The sequence below is a fragment of the Centroberyx gerrardi genome, chromosome 17 (genome assembly GCF_048128805.1).
Source record: "Centroberyx gerrardi isolate f3 chromosome 17, fCenGer3.hap1.cur.20231027, whole genome shotgun sequence".
Taxonomy (NCBI): Eukaryota; Metazoa; Chordata; class Actinopteri; order Beryciformes; family Berycidae; genus Centroberyx; species Centroberyx gerrardi.
Window position 1 is genome coordinate 15,103,362 of NC_136013.1, and position 19,919 is coordinate 15,123,280.

Genomic DNA, 19,919 nt, shown 5'->3' on the forward strand with positions numbered 1-19,919 from the left:
GGAGAGAAGGAGAGAGAGTGTGAGAGAGAGAGGTGAGAAAAGAGGAAAGCCCCCACCCCCACCACTGAGCAGGTGGTGAGCAGATTGTGCTACAGCATCCACCCCCTTCTCCCCTCGAGGCCGGGTCTCTCAAGAACCGGCCCCTCCACACCCCCAACGCTCTACCCTCCACCCAAAACCATCAGACTACCACAGAATAAAATGCTCCTGTGAAAACACACTCGCCCATGGCATCTCCATTATGTATTATTATATTAAATAACCTAACAAAATACAGAACAGATATTTTTCCGAGTGAGGGCAAAAAATGAGAGGGGAGCTGAAGTCTCATTTCACTCCTCAAGCGATTCTGCAAATGCACCGTTGGCTTCGGCTCGTTTGTGTCTGAGCTCTGCTTTAATAAGGCATTATTAAACCATTATTTTCCATGTGGATTATTGGAGGGCTTCCCTTTGGCCTGTGGTAAGTGAGAGAGTCAAAAATCCACAAAGTGTGATGGAAAACTACTCTCTCCCGTTCCCTCCCAAGCCTTCCAGCATGCTGCCAGTGAGAGGGGAATGGTCTGGTTCAATGTCCTGCTTCCATGTCAGTGGGGTTTCATTGTCTGGTTAAAAGTCGATTAGAGAGGGGATTTTTATGGAATACCTTTTAAAAACATACAAATCCAGGGACTCACTACTCAGAGGCTCAGTTTTAGATTTACACGCCGATTCTAAGGTCTTTTGTAAGAGTTTTTGAGTCTTTTTTTGAGTTTCGCACATTCTTTTTCAACTCCATTAGCATATTCTCTGCAATCAAGCCTTCTCTCTTTCTGACTGCACCTCTGTGATTGTGCTATCACTGTGTCTCAGTCATGGGGATATGCAGAGCACAGCTATGAAATGCTCATGCATATTCTACCAGCTGTGGGTCTTGGAGATGAAGCGGATGACAAGGGAAATGTCAAACCGTTCCTTCCCATGCAGGTATTGCTAGCTCAGGCATAGGGAACGTCTCTGCCAACACAAACAAAACAGCGGCAGGGGAAAACGGCATGTTTAACAAGGATCCAGACGGTGCAGTCAAGCACAGAACAACCGCTCTGAAGCCGCTGTTGTTTTATTTATGGTGATTGCAAGTTGTCCTTGGAGGCACCCTTTTATCCCACAGTGACTGACAGTTGATTGGGTGCGGAGGTTTGGAAGTCAAAGCGAGTTCACATTTTATTTATGGTTCATTTCTCTGCCACAACAGGGCCATCTCTTTCTCTCTCTCTATCTCTCTCTCTCTCTCTCCCCCTCTCTCTGTCTCTCTCTCTCTCTCTCTCTCTCTCTCTCTCTCTCTCTCTCTCTCCCCCAGCGTTCAGCCACTCCCTCAGGCAGGTAATGGATCTAGATCTAAACAAATGTTTCATGCTGTAGATTAGGGTTTTTGGTCCAAACTGAGAACTAATCCTGTGTTCTGTTTAAAACCACTGAACCTCTGTTGGAGGTGCTCCAACAGAACTCCAGCAATAATACACCTCTGATTTTATGCGGCAGATTGTGATGTTTTCCCGCTTGGCTTTGTTATTTGATAACATAGATTCATATTGTCCATTTGGCATGAGAAAACACTTGATAAGGGAGCTGGTGAATTGATAGAATGGAACAATCCCAGGTATCACTATAGCATAAAATATAATGAGGCGGTGGTGATAGATAGCTGGTTTGAATCAGGGTTTATTGCGCGTTATTACTCCTCAGAGTTATGGTTTAATTGTTTTGTCTTTATCACTTCAGGGATGCTCTCTCTCTTTCTCTCTCTCTCTCTCTCTCTCTCTCTCACACACACACACACCTCAGCAGTTTTTTTCTTGTGCATTGAGCAGATTAGCTGACCTGAGCTAGCTTGCCCTTTTTTCTGCCTCTCTGACTCAAACTCAGGTATGTCTCATCACCAACTCTCCACTTCTGCATTTACTTCAGCATCTGCGATCACAATAGTCAGCTGAGCACAGAGGAGAGATTTAACTCACACTGCCAGTCTGGGGGGGGGGGGGGGGGTTGGGGGGGGGGTACAGCACTGCTTCCCGAGCCAAACTCCAGCTTGTAATCTGCTGCATTGGCTCAGAAGCTGGCTCCTCAGGGATGAGGATGAGCGACATAATCAGCGAGTCTGCTCAAAATTTTTACACAGACAGCCGAGGGAAAGGATTAGAGAGACTTTGCAAACTTGAATAAGCTGAATAAGAAATGGATATCATCAGGTAGTGAGCGATAGGTGTGTGAGCATGCTCCAGTGTTTACATATGGACACGAGGGGGAGAGACGCAAAGCGAATGTAGATGCAGAGTGTCGTAGTTAAACTGCTGAGTCATGCTGGCTGGGGCTGTGATGCTGGTCCAGCTGTCCTGTGAACTGTCACTGTAGGCAGCCCGTATCCTCCAGCACCCTGCTCTGCCCCGGAGGTACAGAAGAAGAGTTTCACTGTCAGCATCAGCAGCCGGCAGCGCGCTCCTTCTCTGGCAGTGATGGAGAAAGTGACAGAGAAATACCCGTCTGATGCAGGAAGAGGAACAGCTCAATAAGCCGATAAAGGTCTGTCGGAGCTTCCGCATGTCGAGCTCTTACTTTGCTTGAGCTCAGTGTGTTTCCATTAGATGAGCTATTTTTCTCCTCTGCAATAAGGCATCATCTGTGTATGATTTGTTTTCCTGCTTTTTAACACTCACAGTTCACTTAAACCACACGGCTGCTCTTTTAAGTGTTTGTTTTGCTACCGTCAGCTCAGCTCATTGTCAATTTGCTAACAGAATAGTTGACCTTATCCCTGCATCCATACTACTTCAGAGCATCTGATATGATAGAATTATTTAAATATTATCGGTCACATGTTCTACAAACAGCATCAACAGTATTGTGCATTCTGAATTCTCTCTAAAAGCAACGCCATGTAATCTGAGGAAGCTATTGAGCCTCCATCTGGGAGGTCTGGTTGATTCATTGTTGTATTGATCGGACAACATGAAAGTCCTCAGATAAATCACCAGTATTTGAGTTCGATTCCAGAGTGCTCTGTGTCCATTTGGTGAAAGAAATCTTGACCTGAAGTTCATCATTCAATATCTTGGCTTCCAGGCTGTAAAATTGTTTTCATTTGGTTAACGAAGGACTTAAGCTACCCACTATCCTTTAAAAAGCACCATAATTAGTTTTAATTTTGTGTGATCAATAATTTTATGAGAGATGGGTATTTGCTGAGTGAGTGCTTCTGCTGTGACTGTACTGTACTGTAAGCCCATGATGTTATTAAATCCTTTTTTTTTAAATCACTAAATCATTCTTTAATAATAATAATAATGCACTATTGCAAGAAAGAGAAAATGTGTTGCATGGTACATCAGCTGCTGTAGAAACACAGCTCTTCAGAGACTTTGCACTGTGTGTGTGTGTGTGTGTGTGTGTGTGTGTGTGTCTGTGTGTGTGCGTGTGTGTTATGGATTTGCTCCCTGCTCCATCCACAGGGAATCTCCTCCCTGCTCTTCTCCTCTGGGAGGCTCAGATGCTGTGGGCGGCACTTACTGAACACTGAGCACAATGTAGACTTTTCACAGGAAGGAAGAAAGAGAGCGCTGTGATGAAGGCAGCGTTGCTTAGAAGTCACTGGGTTGTTTTGTTTTCATTTCTGTACTTCTCCAAAAACCCCCTCTGATGTACAGTAATCCAACTGCGATTGATCAGCTTCAGGAGACTAACTATCGTGGCTTCTGTCGCACAACGAGAGCCGCTCGCTAAACGCTTCGCAAACTGTGATGGAGCCTCTCAGGAAGTGACATCATTGGCGCAGTGATAAATCACAGCGAGGTGGAGTTCAGTAATGTGTGCCAGTTGGGAGGCCTTTAGCTTCCTCTCTCTCCTTTCATTCTCCTCTTACCTTACAGCTCTTGTGAAAGTTGGACAGCAGCGCCGTTGGCTGGGGTCGTAATGCAGTTTTGGCTGCCGTTTACTGCTGCGGAGCACACAGCGTGTCGACTGTGGCACCCTCCATACCATCACACTGACAACATCCCTGAATATACTGTAGAATCTCATTTTTCTCATCAGGTCTGAGGATTGATGCCTCTCAGTCAACTGGAATCACAGTATCGATGCAACGCTTTGTCAGCACTCTGTTGCTACTCCATTTCCTCGGACTGTTTGTTCTGTGAGGAGCGTACACAAACTGAGCAGCTGGGAGTCGGGACTGTATTGATCGAACAGGGGAGTGTGTGTGCTGTTGGAGGACAGATGGCTCAGGCCTTGACTCTGTGGCCATGGCAGTGTGAAAGAAAGCTTCATATCCGGTGCATGCTCCTCCAGACATAGGGGGAAATCCACAGACTGTGGCAGCAAACCCCAATCCTCAACAAGCTGTTCAAACTTGCAGCTGAGTACACATTCAAAAGCCTTTACACTTGTATCGCGAAGTTGTATCTGTTCATTCTCACAGCAGAGTCGTGAAAACATAAAGGCCAAACCCCCTGATCAATATGTTTCTCTCCCAGCAGTTAAATGGACCGATTAACATCTTCCTGTCACATATTGTAGCTTATGAAGGCGCCTATATCTGTCTTCCACTCAGTTCCTCACATTCACATGACATCTCCACTTCCACCTGTCAGATACAGGAACAGATACGGATCAACGGCTGCTAATGGACTGTGATGGTCGTTAGTCTGACCTTTTCAAACCCTATCATAGCTGCACTTAGAGTGAGTGGGAGATGCTTGCACCGATAAAGCTGACTGACAACAACGGCAACTTGCATGTGAACAGAACATGGACCATTTAACCCCAATAGCAATCACTATTTACGCTGAGGCAGTGTTCATTACCAAAACCATACACTCATTCACCATCTCTCATTAAAATGCACAAACATGTACTTTATTGTTCGCAATCTGTGTAAACAGGCTTGTATAGGCGAGAGTGCATTGAAACGACTAGCGCTATGGCAACAAGTGACACGAGCGAGGCTTAAATCTCCGGCTTCATCTAAACAAACAAGGGAAGGGATTATTGCAGAGCTAGTATTGGTTTCCACTGAACCCATTGTGACTACAATATGAATTGTTTTCAGTGTGCGTAAAGCCCAAGGCTGCCACCGGCACCTGAAAGCATCGATGGGTCTTCCTAAAACAAATCACACAAGGACCTCATGCTATGGCTTTTATCTCACACAGCAACTAATCATATTGAAAGCCAAAGAGACTTTTTTGCTGGGTATTTTCAGTACAGCAGTGAATGTTGTATCATAAGAATCTCTGACTCTATTTTGGTCTCTAATGGTGCATCTCTCTCCCTTCAGGTATGGTGCAGTGCTGATGGCGGACTCTGAGCTGTTTGTGACGAGAGCGCCCCCTATGGAGGGGAGGGGCGTGGAGCTGGACGTCCTGGGCTTCCTGGACTCCCTTGGGAAGGAGAACAGCACGGCAGAGAGATGCTACCGCTCCCACTCCCGCAGCAGCGTCCTCCAGGGCCTGCCGTTTGGAGGGGTGCCCACTGTCCTCGCCATCAATGTGGTCCTCTGGATGGTACTTGCTGCGCACACACACATATACACACACACACACACACACTTTACACATTTAACACATTCAGAAAGGCCAAACCGAGGTTAGTTGACGTCTGTTTTGAATTTTAGAATTGAAACATCTCAGCTTTCAAAATGTCCCTCGATCAATTTTCCTCGACTAATTTTCTGTACAAACCAGTGTTGTTAGAATTTCTAAATTACACAAGGAAATGGTAGCTATAACTAAATTTACCCTCTTCACTTGGCAGCTGGTTGGCCTTCTTTTAGACCCCCAAAATCCACTGGCCTGCCTAGTGTTGAAATGCTTTATGTTAATATTAAATTCTTATTCACATAATATTCATATATTTCAGAGGTTCAATATGACTTAATGACTTTTAACAACACAAATAGCATTGTTTCTGCTTTACTACAATTTACAATTTAGGCAACAGTGCAACAGTAAAATAAGTGAACATTCCTCCAGAGAGTGCCATGAAAACAAAAAGTGCTGTAACATAAATGAAGAAAAGTAAAGTAGACTACAAAGACTGAACACTATTTTCAAGTGTTCATCTCCTTTTTGTATACACCTGCAATCTGGAGGCCTTGAGCAGCAAGTTTTTGAACATATCCAAGGCTGCCAAATGCCCGACATTCTCAAGAGCTCCGATGTTCAGACAAGAAGAGGTGACTCTTGGTCAGAGGGCTTGTTCCATACAAATATCTATCTCAAGCATTTCTCTCTGCTCCTGATCTTAAAAAATCGCTAACAGCAGCATCAGAGGTGTTGGGTGTGTTGGATATCACACTCGAATGTGTGAAGTGAATGCAGACATACAGTATATTGGTAACACCTCACTGTCTCACACACACACACACACGCACACACGTTTTTTTTATTACTATGCTTGTGAGGACCCTCCATTGACTACATTCATTCCCTAAACTCTAACCCTAACCCTCACTTGTACATGCCTAACTGTAACCCTAACCCTAAGTCTAATATTAACCCTAAATCCAAATCCTAACTCTAAACTAACCTTAGCCTTAACCCTTACCCTAACTTAATCCTAACTAACCTTAACCCTAAAACCAAGCCCTAACCCTAAATTAGCCCCTTAAAGGAGTGAGGACCGGTCAAAATGTTGTCACTTTGGAGGATTTTATTCATCTTTCCATTCTTGTGAGGATTTTTGGACCTCATAACATTAGAAGTACAAGAATACACACATATACACACAAACACAAACACCATATTCTGTGTGTCATCAAAGTGATATATCACATTGCACGCTGAAACTAAAACTGAGTAACAGCCAAATGTTTAAACATCCCTTTCACATAGTATAATGCCATGTACACACTGTTTACAAACATTATTTTGCTCCTGTCTCCCAGATAATAATAGGCTTCAGCTCTCAGTTGTCAACTACCTCGGTTCCGCTGTCAGGCCTTGTCAAGCTTGATCTCTGCACTGATGTCAGTCTCAATCTACCACCTCCACGTTTTAATTGGCTCATTTGATCGCTGCCTGGTTGTCAGGACAACGCAGAGGGTTTGAGCACCGGCTCTTAATGACAAGCCTGAGTCAAAGCATGCTTCCCCCCCAGGTGACGGGAGCACGCCTCTGCATCAATTCCATCATCATACAGAATAAATCATCTGTGGGACTTGGTGGAGAACGTGCCCACGCAACTAGAAATAAAAAAAAAAAACACAATAGGAAGGAGACGGACACAGAGAAAACAGAGAGAGAGTGGAGAGATTCTTATTTTTACAAGAGGTTTTCGGATACGTCGTCAGCCCTGACTGTTAATTTGAAAGAAGAATCATTATTCATCTCCAAGTCTCAGTCGAGGTTGCCCTGATTACCTATGCATGGCTTTGGATCAGTAAAAAATGAATCATTCAACATTTATGGGAGCTTTCCTCCTATTAACATTGCTGTCATCCCGGCCTCCAAAACCCAATATCTTCTAAACTCAAATGAGTAAATGATTTATGCTGTAGTTAATGTCAAACATTCATGAGCGCTTTCGCTCCATTTGCATTTGTCAACATTCATCCATCATCATCCAGTTACTGTGCGCTTAGATCTTAAACCAAGGCTACTCAAAATGAATTCCTCTGTTGTGTAATATAAGCAGTTTTGAGCAGTTTGGACTGCATTGTGGGAGAATAGAGGCTATTCAGATTTAGTCTTGCTATTGACCACACTCGGTCATTCGTCATTAGTGCACAGTGTGTGTTCGCGTGTGCATGCTGACCTCTCTCTGTTAGTTTCCAAGACAACCACATACTACTCCAAAGAAAGAAGATGGCTCATTATTGCTGCTGGATTTGGACCCATCTATTATTTGTACACTCCTTATGAGAATGCATAGGCCATCCTCAATCTGAAGGGCATGCTATGGAGCATTCACATCAAGCAATTTTTGAATCACAGAAGGTTTTAAATCACAATAGACAGGGAGAAGAAAGGGAGATGTGTGTGTGTGTGTGTGTGTGTGTGTGTGTGTGTGTGTGTGTGGGAGTGTGTGTTTGTGCACTTCTGTGCCTATTCTAAGGATTCTCAGGATGCCTGTTCTCTGTATTCAGGTGTTGTTTTGTGTTACAGTTCCTGTTGCTGATCTTCTCTTGTCTGAGGAAGGCTGCATGGGACTACGGCCGCCTGGCTCTGGTGATGGAGAATGACAGGTAAACCCCTCACTGGCTAACTTACACTGAAAAAAAAATGATACGCATGCTGGTCCCTGAGCCAAATCAACATTCAAGATGGAGTAATAACCCTCATTGGACCTGCTCCTGAGCCTCCAGCTCCCTCTCCTGAGCATAAATGGTACTGCGTAATTGAATTACTGCAGGGAAAGTCCTGCTGTTGCTTCTGTTTGTTGTTGGAGTGGTAACTGTAACATTGGCGACGCTTTATTGGTTCCTTCAATATGTTAAGTGAAACTTCAAAAACACCAATTTGTTGACAGAGGCCACACACTGAAACACATGTACACACGCAAACACAAATGCACACACAGTGGTTTGGATGGAATAATGTCCCCACTCTTTTCAGAAACCCTGTCAGGTTTCACAAGAAATCAAGCTCCACTCAGCGGGCTACTTGAGTCTGCAGCGGTTTACTTCTGCCTGACCTGAAGCCCCTCTCCAGTGGGAGTGCAGGCTTGATTAGTTCTGCCTGACCAGCGGCGGCTCCATAGCATCCCAGGGCAAGCAGCATCTGTGTGTTTTGCCAAGCGGTTGCCGCTCATGCTAATTCAATTACGCTGCTTAATTTGACACGCTGTTGAATTGTCAGGGGCACGGCCCACAGAGAAATATCCACAAACTCAATCATCACACTGTCTTTATTGGATTGAAAAGCTCAGCCCACACCTTTTTATTTCTCCTGGATATAGAATTTACCCCCCCCAGCTTTCTCTGACCATGGAATTGATTTCAGACAAATGCTCAGACTGTCTGCAGGAGTGATGTCTAACATACCCCTCATACCCCTTTGCAACACAGAGTACAATGTTGGACATATTAGGATAAGCTCATATAGTGGCACAATCATTGTGATGAACCTGCTATTTCTTTGTTTTCATTGTCTGCCTATTTCAGTCTCACCTCCCTGTTTTATGGAGAACCAAGTGAGAAAGAGAAGTCTCCCTCAGAGTCCAGCCCCTCCGACTCTGAGACCAAGGACATGGTGAGTTTTGCTGGGTTTGGCTAAACAGAGAGTATTTCAGCTCCAACAAGCTCTTAAATAGCTTTTAACATCAATAACATCATTACCACATTAATTGTGAGATATTAGTGTAATTACCATAAATGAGAAAAACCATCACAGAGAAAATTTTGGTGGGGAATCTGGTGAATTGCTTTACGGCACAAAATAGCTTGAGGGTGCTTTCCAGCACAAACAAGAGAAAGCAAGAAAGAGAGAGAGATAAAGCTTTCAGATCTTGGGACAAGTGAAAAGCCTTTGGAAAAATGACTTCCAACATGTTTATTCTCTTCAGTAAAGTAAAAGAAAAAACAAGCACACATCAAGTGACACCGTAGCAACATCACCTTTACACTTTTATTTGTTCCATATATTTTATTACCGTTAATTGCTTGGCTTTGTATGTTTACCATTTTGCTCTTTGTTTTTATTTTTTACTTTTTATGTGAAGCATTTTGGGCTACATTTTGTATGAAATGTGCTATACAAATAAAGTTATTATTATTATTATCAGAAGCAATGGGGATTATGGGAAATGTGGTCTCAATTTTAAGAAACACAAGCATTAACAATACCACTGACATAAGGTAGAGGCTACCAATCATCGTGACTATAGTCTCATTTGTTTACAGCAATTATAAGCAAAATATTATGTTATCACAAATAATTTGACAATAATACATTGATGCTTAAAAATGCTGCTTGCAGCACATTTACAATACTGTCCAGCTGTGTGAGATGGCACCGTGTCAAACCCAGCCAGAGAAAAGTCTGGAACATGACTCAGCTGAACTGTCTGTGACTCCATGGCACCTGTGTGATAGAGTGAGGTCACTCTCTTCGTGTTTATAACGGTGTAGGACAGAGAGTCAGACTGGAGTCATCACCTAATGCCTACACAAAGCTGAGGCTGCAGTAAAGAGGTTACTGCTTCAGGCTAGACCTATTAAAACTGCATTTCTTTGTCACTCTGGAGGCCTTATTACTATGCAAATGGGAGATGCATGCTAGCAGCCACATGTGCTGTGCACGGGATTGCATACATATGTCATTTATTATCTTTAATACCCAATCCATTGAATGTTTTATGATTCTCCTCCTCTTCCAGGGCTTCTGCTCTTGGCTCACATCACTTTACCATATGAAGTAAGTACACAAAGCAGTTGCCCTTTTAATTGTTTCACCCTTCCCCCGTCCTGACTCCCATCCTTTTATAGGTCCTGTGTCTTCAAAGCTGATGTCACCATTATATGTAAACGCTCGTGTTATATCTCATTAAGCAGCAAAAACAAACGAGTCTGGGCTCATGCGACTAGTGGTGCCGTGGTTTCCCATTGAATATTTGCACTTGCTGGAGTCTGACTGCACTCAACAGATTTAGGCCTGTAAAAAGTGATTTCCCGTGTGTCCATGGTTTCCATAGTATTATGGTGGAGTTTGGGTGCTTCTGTTTTTAGCTCTCGTGCTAGTGGCTCAGCCTGGGATCCCTGGGAAAGTGCAAACCCACCCTGTGAGTTCTCAATGTGTGGGCTGCCATGAGACCAGCAAGCACCTCTTGTGTTTTTTTTTTTGTTCTATTTTATGACACTGGGTTTCCTGAACCTCCCGCCTGGGCTGTCCTGGGCGACCGCAGCTTCTGGCACCAGAGTAGTGGTGGCAGAGTTTTACTCATGATGAGGTATGAGCTGTAGGCCCTTTTGTCCTGGCAACAGACTGCGCCTGCATCCTTATAATAGTGAAGACTGCACCCCTCTGAATACCATTATATCTATATGTGTGGCCTTTTCCATAGGCGTCACCTCAAGAACACTGTGATACCTCTCTGGTTTTGTCTGTGTGTTACAACCTCCAGACAGTTTAGGATTTATGGATTCTGCCAGTCTGGAGAGGTCTGAGAAGTCCGCCCTCCTCTCACAGTTCCCTATCTGTTTCTGCAGGGATGAGGAGATCCGCAGCAAATGTGGCATTGACGCCGTCACGTACCTGTCCTTCCAGCGCCACATCATCCTGCTCATGACAGTGATCTGCCTGCTGTCTTTGGCCGTAATCCTGCCGGTCAACTTTTCCGGGAACCTCCTGGGTAATTTGGTGCTCACATGACGGCCTGGCCAACTGTCTGCAGGCCAGGGGATATCCTTAAACCTCAGGAGAGGCACATGGGGCACCTCGCAGGGGGACAGGCCAGGCTACACAGAGACAGTCACACACATCCACACACCAAGGGATTTATTTGTTAAAGGAGTAAAACTAAGACTAAAACTAGCTGTGGCTAAAGCTCAGTAAAAAAGCTAAAGTGCGTGGGGAAAAATGGAATTAGATCAAAACTGCCTTTCCCTCCAAAAGTAATTTTAACTGAACTACAAATCCACACAGAAAACGACGTACAATACAAATACCACTCTAAAACATGTGAGTGCACTCATACACTTAGACATACTCTCTCCCTCTCTCTCTCTCTCTCTCTCTCTCTCTCTCTCTCTCTCTCTCACACACACACACACACACACACACACTTCAATAACAAGCAGTTGCTACTAGCGGTAAATTCATCAAGCGCTTCCCCAAGTAGGAGAGTATGAATAGAAAGTCCTTCATTTCCTCTTAACATACACATGTAGGTGTCAGAGGTTGGGATGGTGCACAAAGCCAGCAGCTAAATAGCGGCAGAAATGCCATTTGGCACTTGTGTGCTCATTTCGTCGGAAGCCTTGAGTAAGCCATCCCATATGGAATGTAGACCAGAGCCATTATGGGGTCTATGAGGAGCTTTTACTTTTTATTACTGTTGGCTGTCATCATATGGACCAGTGTGTTACCCAGTCATTAAATAAACCAACACGCTTTGACAGGCTGCCATGGCAACAGTAAACAAAGGGGTGCCCAAATTAAAACATAGGCATGACTATAATACTATAATATTTAAATGTTGTGTGAAATCTCTTGTCAAGAGAGACTTCATTAAGTTGGGTGGAAAATATATTCTCTGAATAGTCACATTGCTTCATTATTGCCTCATCCTCCAGACAAGGAGGAGGGTTTTCCTTTAAGTCATTTAAAACCTAAAATGTCTCGCTCTCTGTCATATTCCATTTTGTCTACAGGAGACAGTCCTGAAAACTTTGGAAGAACAACACTGGCTAATGTTGATGCAAAGTAAGTCTAACACTGCATTAGTGATATCAAATCCTATGAAATATCACAGAACCATGAAAAAAAAAACACTAGTGACTGTCTATATTAGTGTAAATGGAAGTTCCAACAGTGTTTCTGTCTCCTCACAGGGACAACTTTCTGTGGCTCCACAGTGTCTTTGCTCTGGTCTACTTCATCATCACCTTGCTGTGCATGGCCCACCACTCGTCCCGGCTGGAGTACAGGGAAGACGAGAAGGTCTGTCACCATCACACTGTGTTAAGATGGAGGTGTGGTCCTTTCCTGCCTCAAAGCCCCGAGAGGACAATAACACACTGCTGTAACCGATGGGTAGTTATCAGAACGTCATCACAAAACCTCCTACGTTGGCAAACTCGATGTGTTGGTTGCATTATGTGTTGCAGGTGGCCAGGACACTGATGATTACCTCCGTACCCAGAGAGATCTTAGACCCAGGACTCATCACCAAACACTTCCAGTACGCACCAGGTTTTCTTCACAATTAGCACTGGCCTTACAAAAGACTAGTAAACTGCATTTTTTAGTATACTTAAGTATAAGAAGTGAACTATTAGTATTTTGTCACTTGTTGGGACTAAATTGGCCCACTTTTTAGTTTATAAAAGTGTACTTGTAGGTGTACTTTTATAAATAACTTCAAGTTAAAATACACTAAGGTCAATCTGAACTTGTTGTGACTTAATTGGACCACTTTTAAGTTTATTAAAGTATACTTCTAGTAAGCCTAAGCCTAAGTAAGCCTAAGTATACTATTCTCAGTACCTTTCTGCAAAGTATAAAAAAGGATTGAACAAGTCTAAGTAGCATTAAAAGTACAAGCCTAAGTATACTATACTCAAATGTGCCTTTTGCAAGTACAACAGAAGTAAAATAAAAGTACTGTCTTAAGAAGTATACTGACAGTGTACTGAAATAAACTTCTTGCTGTTACACACTATGCTGTAGTACAGAGTATAGTTACAGTTAAATCCTGTCCCTTTGTTGTTGTTGTTGTTGTTGTTGTTGTTGTTTTGTCAATTTACCCACTTTAGTCCAGGTTCTGTTTATGAGGGAGACCTGACCGTTTTCTGTAAATACATGTCACATAATCCCATTGCATTGAGTATTAAAGATATGATTGTCTGCTCTTGCTCCCTCCACCAGTGAGGCCTACCCCAGCTGCACTGTCACTGATATCCGTTTCTGCTTCAATGTCCACAAGCTGATGAGGCTGGACTTGGAGAGGTACAGTATCCGCTGCAGATTAGAGCAACACAGTTGGTGATCAGTATGAGGCTTGTGTCATTGTTTGTGCATGCCGTGTTTTGCAGGCGCAAGGCGATGAAAGGCAGGCTGTATTTCACCACAAAGGCCCAAAAGGAGGGGAAGATCATGATCAAGACCCATCCGTGCGCTCAGATATTCTGCTGTGACATCTGTGGCTTTGAACAGGTACATTTCATCAGACTGCAACGTTAGTGGAATTAGGTTCTGCTGCATGGCGAGTATATTACCACTGGATGGCACTGCGATCCAAATTACGTTCGTGCAGCAACAACACAACACCTTGCCATTATACATCTAAGAGGGATCTATCTGACAATGAAAGATGCGGTGAGTAATATGTGCTCTAACTTTTTCTGCAGGTGGATGCAGAACAGTACTACAGCGAGTTGGAAGAGAAGCTGACAGATGAGTTTAACGCTGAGAAGAATCGCATCTCCCTGAAGAGGCTGGGCATAGCCTTCGTGACTTTCCGTGATGAGAGGATGACTGCTGTGTGAGTAAACTACAGTATGACATCTAGGTTCATGTCTCTCAGTCGCTCTCATCACATGAACTGACTTGGGAATGAACAAAAAGTCATAGTGTGACATAAGAGCGACCGTTACTCGACTGAATACTGTACACGGCGCAGGGAGGCCGTGCACGTTTCCTGTAGCATCTTTACAAGTTGTACATCTTGTTTTATTTTCTAGCATTGTGAAAGACTACAGTCGCGTGCGCTGCCGTCGCAGACCGCAGCAGTCCAGCATCACCACTGTGGTGCAGTCTCAGGACTGGGGGGTGAGCTACGCCCCGGCTCCAACTGACATCATCTGGTCAGTATCCACATTATGGGAAGTCGCACATCACACACACAGGTTTTTTCTGTCGCTTTTTTATGTCCATTTTTTCCTGGTATGTGCATAAATACCATGGTGCATTGCAGGTACTACTGATGCATCTGCAGTAGGTGTGCAATATGTGAATTATGGATTGCATTTATTATTATTCCTATTTCTTTAGTCACTGAGCCCTATGCTCACCTGCAAGGAAAATTGAAATAATTAGCAGTAACTTTTAAAAGACATTTTGCTATGTGTTAAGGCAATAGCAAATGGAATATGATGTGAGTGCAATTACACAGAAAATTGGTCATTTACAGCTCCCAGTTCCAATCAGTGAACATTCAGATGATTGGATTAGCCATAATGCATGTTCTCGCATCTTGGAAAGCCAATGCAGCCGCTCCAGTGAGATTATGTAACAAGTGAGTGATGCATATGTATGGGAGATTAACCAAAGAGACGGTAGCACTCACTATCACTGTTTGTGCTTCATGCCTCATTGGCTGCATTTGTGTGCATGTGTATGTTTGTGTATGAATGTGTTTGCGCTAACTAGACTGCTGGAGTAGTCGCAGGCTGTGGGGTCGAGCAGGGACTGTTGTTCCTTCGTTAAAACTGAGCGTTGGAGTGTGCTGTGCCCAACCTGCTCTCCAGTCCAGTGCGGTGGAGCACACACACACACACACACTCCCTCGCAAACAAGAGATGGCTTGGCTGGCTAATTCAGGCTTGTGTCAATACATGCAGGCATGTCAGGGCACACAGCCATTAAATTGAAAATTGAGTGCCTTTTGTGTCAACGCTCTCCCTCGCCAGATGATTGGACGGTGCGAATTAAGGTTCACATGTTCTCCTGTCACTAGGGAAAACCTGTCGGTGTGCGGCTCTCGCTGGTGGCTCCGCTGTGTCCTCCTCAACATCCTCCTCTTCCTCCTGCTCTTCTTCCTCACTACTCCCGCCATCATCGTCAACACCATCGACAAGTTTAACGTCACCAGGCCCGTGGAGAGTCTTCGGGTCAGAGTTAGAGATTGAGCTGAACTGTATGCAAGTGGGGTTTCATGGGGTGATAAAAGTTTTACATGTTTTACGTAGCAAAAACCACTGACTTGTAAACCTATTTTTTTCTTTTTCTTTCTTTTCTCTATGGCTTATAACATTACATGTGACTTTTTTGCCCCACTTCAATGCCATTAATTCATATTTTTGCTTTCCCTGTACAGAACCCGATCATTACCCAGTTCTTCCCGACCCTCCTGCTGTGGGCGTTCTCTGTGCTCCTGCCCTTCATCGTCTACTACTCAGCCTTCTTTGAGTCCCACTGGACCAGGTACTCACCAGCCATCGACCGCGGCTCTCCTCGCTCCTCTGAAATGGAAATGTCTGTCCTTTGCTTCTTCAAATGGACCCTTCATGTGTTTCTGCCTGTCTTCCTCTTTCCTCTCAACTCTCAGTATTTTTTTTTTTCATCATCTCAATTATATTTCTCTTTCACCCTCTTGCTCTTTTTACTCTCTCTCCCCTCTCTCTCTCTCTCTCTCTCTCTCTCTCTCTCTCTCCCTCTCCCCGTCAGTCTCCCTGCACTATTATTCTGGGCAGGTTGTCATAGAGATCTCCATGTGGGGATAATGATATGCACAGTAGTCACCGTGCGCTGAGGAGCAGAACAACTGTGCATAAGGAGACAACCTCACGCAGCACCTATGAGCACCCTTTCTTTACATAACCACCCCCACAAACGTGTTGTGCAGGCGTGATGTGCGAAGGACCGAATGCAAATCAACTGTTTACTGGTGTGAAAACCGTAGTTTGTGCTAATGAACCCAGCAGGCCTACAAAGTCCTTGGACTTTATATTGGATTCCTGAAGAATATGTATTTTACATGCTGAAGGGTATATTTTATATGTGTGTGCATGGCATCATGATGCTCTTTTCGTTGATTTGATGTGTGTTTGTTGCTCAGATCCGGTGAGAACCAGATAACGATGCACAAGTGCTTTTTACTGCTGGTCTTCATGGTGATCATCCTGCCCTCACTTGGTCTGTCCAGGTACACCTAGTTCTACACAACCACAGTATACAAATCACTTCTGAAAATGCACTTTTACAGGCTTGCTTTTATGTAGCATTTTTGATTTTGCCCCTTTTTAATCTTTGGTTGGTCCTTGTGTTTTTATTTTTTCCTTCTTTTTTATATTGTATTCTCTCTGTAGTCTGGACCTGTTCTTCAGATGGCTCTTTGATGTCAATTTCCTGGATGAGAAGGATGTCAAATTCCAGTAAGATGACCTCTTCTGTCAAATGATAAAATGAAAAAGTCTAGATCAAATGTACCAGGAGCAATACGGCAACTAAAAAGACATTTGAATGACAAGCCAACACTTCAGGCACCATCTCCTCTCCATGCAGGTGTGTGTTTCTTCCTGACAACGGAGCGTTCTTTGTGAACTATGTGATTACGTCCAGTCTGATTGGCACAGCCATGGAGCTGCTCCGTATCCCGGCGCTGATGGTGTACGCCCTCCGCCTCTGCTTCGCCAAGTCCAAGGCTGAACGCATTCACGTCAAGCGGGTTAGCCCGGCCTTTCATGCTTATCTCTGTGTTTTCATGTTGGGTACAATAGATCCTGCGTTGGTTCGATGCTCTGCGGCTGTTATGTAAAAGACTCAAACAGAAATGGTTAAATTGCTTACTGTGTTTGTGTTTTCCTCTGCAGAGCCAGGCCTATGAGTTCCAGTTTGGTCTGGAGTATGCCTGGACCATGTGTATCTTTGCTGTCAGTATGGCCTACAGCATCACATGTCCCATTATCATGCCCTTTGGTGAGCATACACTTGCTGTGTGTTGGCACATACACTGATTTAGTAATGTAGTCCGTCTTCTACCCTCTTCCACCTCTTCCCTTTTCCCCTGTCCTCATCCTATCCCCTGTGTGTTACTCATGTGTGTGTGTTTCTGTATGTGTGTGTGTGTGTGTGTGCAGTGTCTCTCCTCATACTGTAACCTCCCTCTCCTCTGCTGCCTGCCAGCCCGGTGCAGACTGTGTGAATTTGCTGCTGTAGTCCCAGACGCCCAGACACAGCGAGTTGCGAGCCAGACGCCCACTCTGCTCCTGTCTCTGCCCGGAGCTCACCAAGCCTCTGTTTACTACTACAGTCAGAGCCTCATCCTGACAGAGGACACCAGGCCCTGCTGCTTTCTGTCTTTTACCTGTGTCTTTCTCTGCAGATTAGCGTTTCAGGAGGCAAACATTTTTCGGAGGCAGAAATAATCTCATTGGTTGAATTAAACATCCGTGGGCGGAGCCAAAGAACCACACTACAAGTTGTGCAAATTAGCTAACTGGCAAATTTGAATGGAAAAGAAGGAACTCTGGTCAAAATATAAATAAAAAATAAAATATAAATTCCTTCATGACCATGGCATTCATGATCTTGGGTGGTCAGCAGGCTAGCTAACTAGTTAGATAGCTATAGGCCAACTAGTTTGAAATTGGAAGGTCAGCTAGCTCTAACTAGCTCACTTAATTAACTTTGTATGGTTACATTGCATCTTTTCAGTTAGTAGCAAAAGCACTGGGCTTCATAATATTAGCTCCCTCCTCTCTTACCTCTTGCCTTTTTCACTGGGCTTCAGTCCAGCGTTACTCAGCCAGAAAAACTGTGGTTCTTTGCCTCTGCCCATTGAGGTTTAATTCAACCAACCAAGATTATTTCTACCTCCAAGAAATGTTTGTATAACTAAAACTCCAACCTGCATTTTTTTCCTGAATCCTAGGTAGTGTAGCCCACTAGGTAGGATAATGACTAATCCTACAAACATATATGTATTGTATTAACCAGCCAGTGTGTGTGTGTGTGTGTGTGTGTGTGTGTGTGTGTGTGTGCGTGCTTCCCTGTGCCCTATAGGTCTGCTCTATGTGATCCTGAAGCACATGGTGGACCGGTACAACATCTACTATGCATATGTCCCCACCAAGCTCAGCCAGCGGATCCACAGAGCGGCCATCAACCAGGTCATTGTGGCTCCCATCCTCTGCATGTTCTGGCTGCTCTTCTTCTCTGTGCTCCGATTAGGTACGTCCTAACATAGTTTCCTATCATGGTTTCCATAAGTGCCAATGTATTATGAGTATATGGTGAAATGGTAATCTTTTTGTGTTTTCCCCTCTCTGTCCCAGGCCCAGTGCATCCTATCACCCTCTTCACCTTTGTGTCCCTGCTCTCCTGTGTTGCCTTTTCCCTCTTCCGCTTGTGCCTTAGGAAGCAGCCAGACAAGTCAACAAGCTATCCGGTCAGCTCCTGCCCTGACTGAATGAGATCATGTTTAGTTGACGATGCACTCTAACCGAATGTTAGCGCGCACTTTCTGTGCAGAGGATTTAGATAATGTGTACTCTGAGTGTAATGTGAGCGGCAGTATTGGTGAACCAGTCGGTCCTTTCCCCATGCCTCACTTTGTTTGTTTGTTTGTTTCAGATGTCTGACCAGCCAGCAGAGGGGACATTCACTGACGCAGAGAGGAGCACTGGAACATCCACCACTGCCTCTAGTGTACAGAACCAGATTTTTCTGCTATTAATTATATTCTCAGTTAAAATAAAGCACCTTAAAGCAAAAATCTGTTGGTCATATCAGTGCCTCCTCAAACTGGGTTTAAGTCTTTAGTTTTTCTGGTGTTTTTAGATTTTATATAGTCCTCAGAATCATTTAGGTTTCAATATCTTATTTTGGTGTATTGTTAAACAAGATATTGAAACACAATGCTTACAAAACAAATGGCATGACATACATTTTATTTTTGATTTTTTGAGACAATCAAGATGAGCAATACTGCCCTCAGTCTTCAGTTTTTCTGGTGTTTTTAGATGGTATATAGGCCTCAGAATCAAGATCTTAGTAGGGTGGATATTGACAACTTGGACAAAATCAATGTGGATAATGTAGTGGGTGAAAAGTGACATCAATTTAGTAAGAACACAGATAAACTGTTATCTCTACTCACACTAAACAAGAATAGAGTGATTTTAGCTAATACCATGCAGCTGACTTGCATGTGTTCCTCTCCCTCCCCCAGCTGTTTGTGGCGTCCGTGCTGCTGGAGCCGGAGCTGGGTCTGAGCCCCATGCCGTCCCCGGCCCACCACAGCTACGGTGCCATGGCCAGCTCCCAGAGCCACGGCCCAGCGGACGAAGAGGAGGGGGAAGAAGACCAGGCCCAGACCCACGAGACGGAGCTCCAAGGCCCCCCCGACCCTCACTGCTCCAGTCCCCTCATGGACAGCCCCGTGGGCTACCAGTAACGCAAAATCCCCCAAGCTGAATTCCACGTGTCCTATACCTGGCAAACGCAGTGTGAGTGCTAAATGCCGCGATGCTCCGTTTTCGCCACTGACCTCAGACTCCAACTCAGCTGC

General features: G+C 44.3%; 1 protein-coding gene across 1 annotated transcript; it reads left to right on the top strand.

Moving 5' to 3' along the window:
• The first annotated feature begins 5,308 nt into the window (after positions 1–5,308).
• Positions 5,309–19,919, top strand: tmem63c (transmembrane protein 63C). Its single transcript, XM_071924195.2, has 22 exons — positions 5,309–5,533; positions 8,135–8,214; positions 9,133–9,220; positions 10,347–10,384; positions 11,176–11,318; positions 12,340–12,391; positions 12,520–12,628; positions 12,796–12,869; positions 13,556–13,636; positions 13,723–13,843; positions 14,038–14,171; positions 14,371–14,493; positions 15,366–15,519; positions 15,726–15,832; positions 16,467–16,553; positions 16,717–16,782; positions 16,913–17,075; positions 17,221–17,326; positions 18,413–18,580; positions 18,685–18,797; positions 18,983–19,057; positions 19,581–19,919. The coding sequence occupies exons 1-22, from the start codon at positions 5,324–5,326 to the stop codon at positions 19,803–19,805; spliced, it is 2,517 nt and encodes an 838-aa protein (XP_071780296.2). The 5' UTR covers positions 5,309–5,323; the 3' UTR covers positions 19,806–19,919.

Bases quoted from the DNA above. Each gene is read 5' to 3' on its own strand.
- tmem63c (XM_071924195.2), top strand. From the start codon at position 5,324: ATGGCGGACTCTGAGCTGTTTGTGACGAGAGCGCCCCCTATGGAGGGG. The intron at 9,221-10,346 runs GTGAGTTTTGCT...CTCCTCTTCCAG, and splicing joins ACTCTGAGACCAAGGACATG to GGCTTCTGCTCTTGGCTCAC. The intron at 14,494-15,365 runs GTCAGTATCCAC...TCCTGTCACTAG, and splicing joins GCTCCAACTGACATCATCTG to GGAAAACCTGTCGGTGTGCG.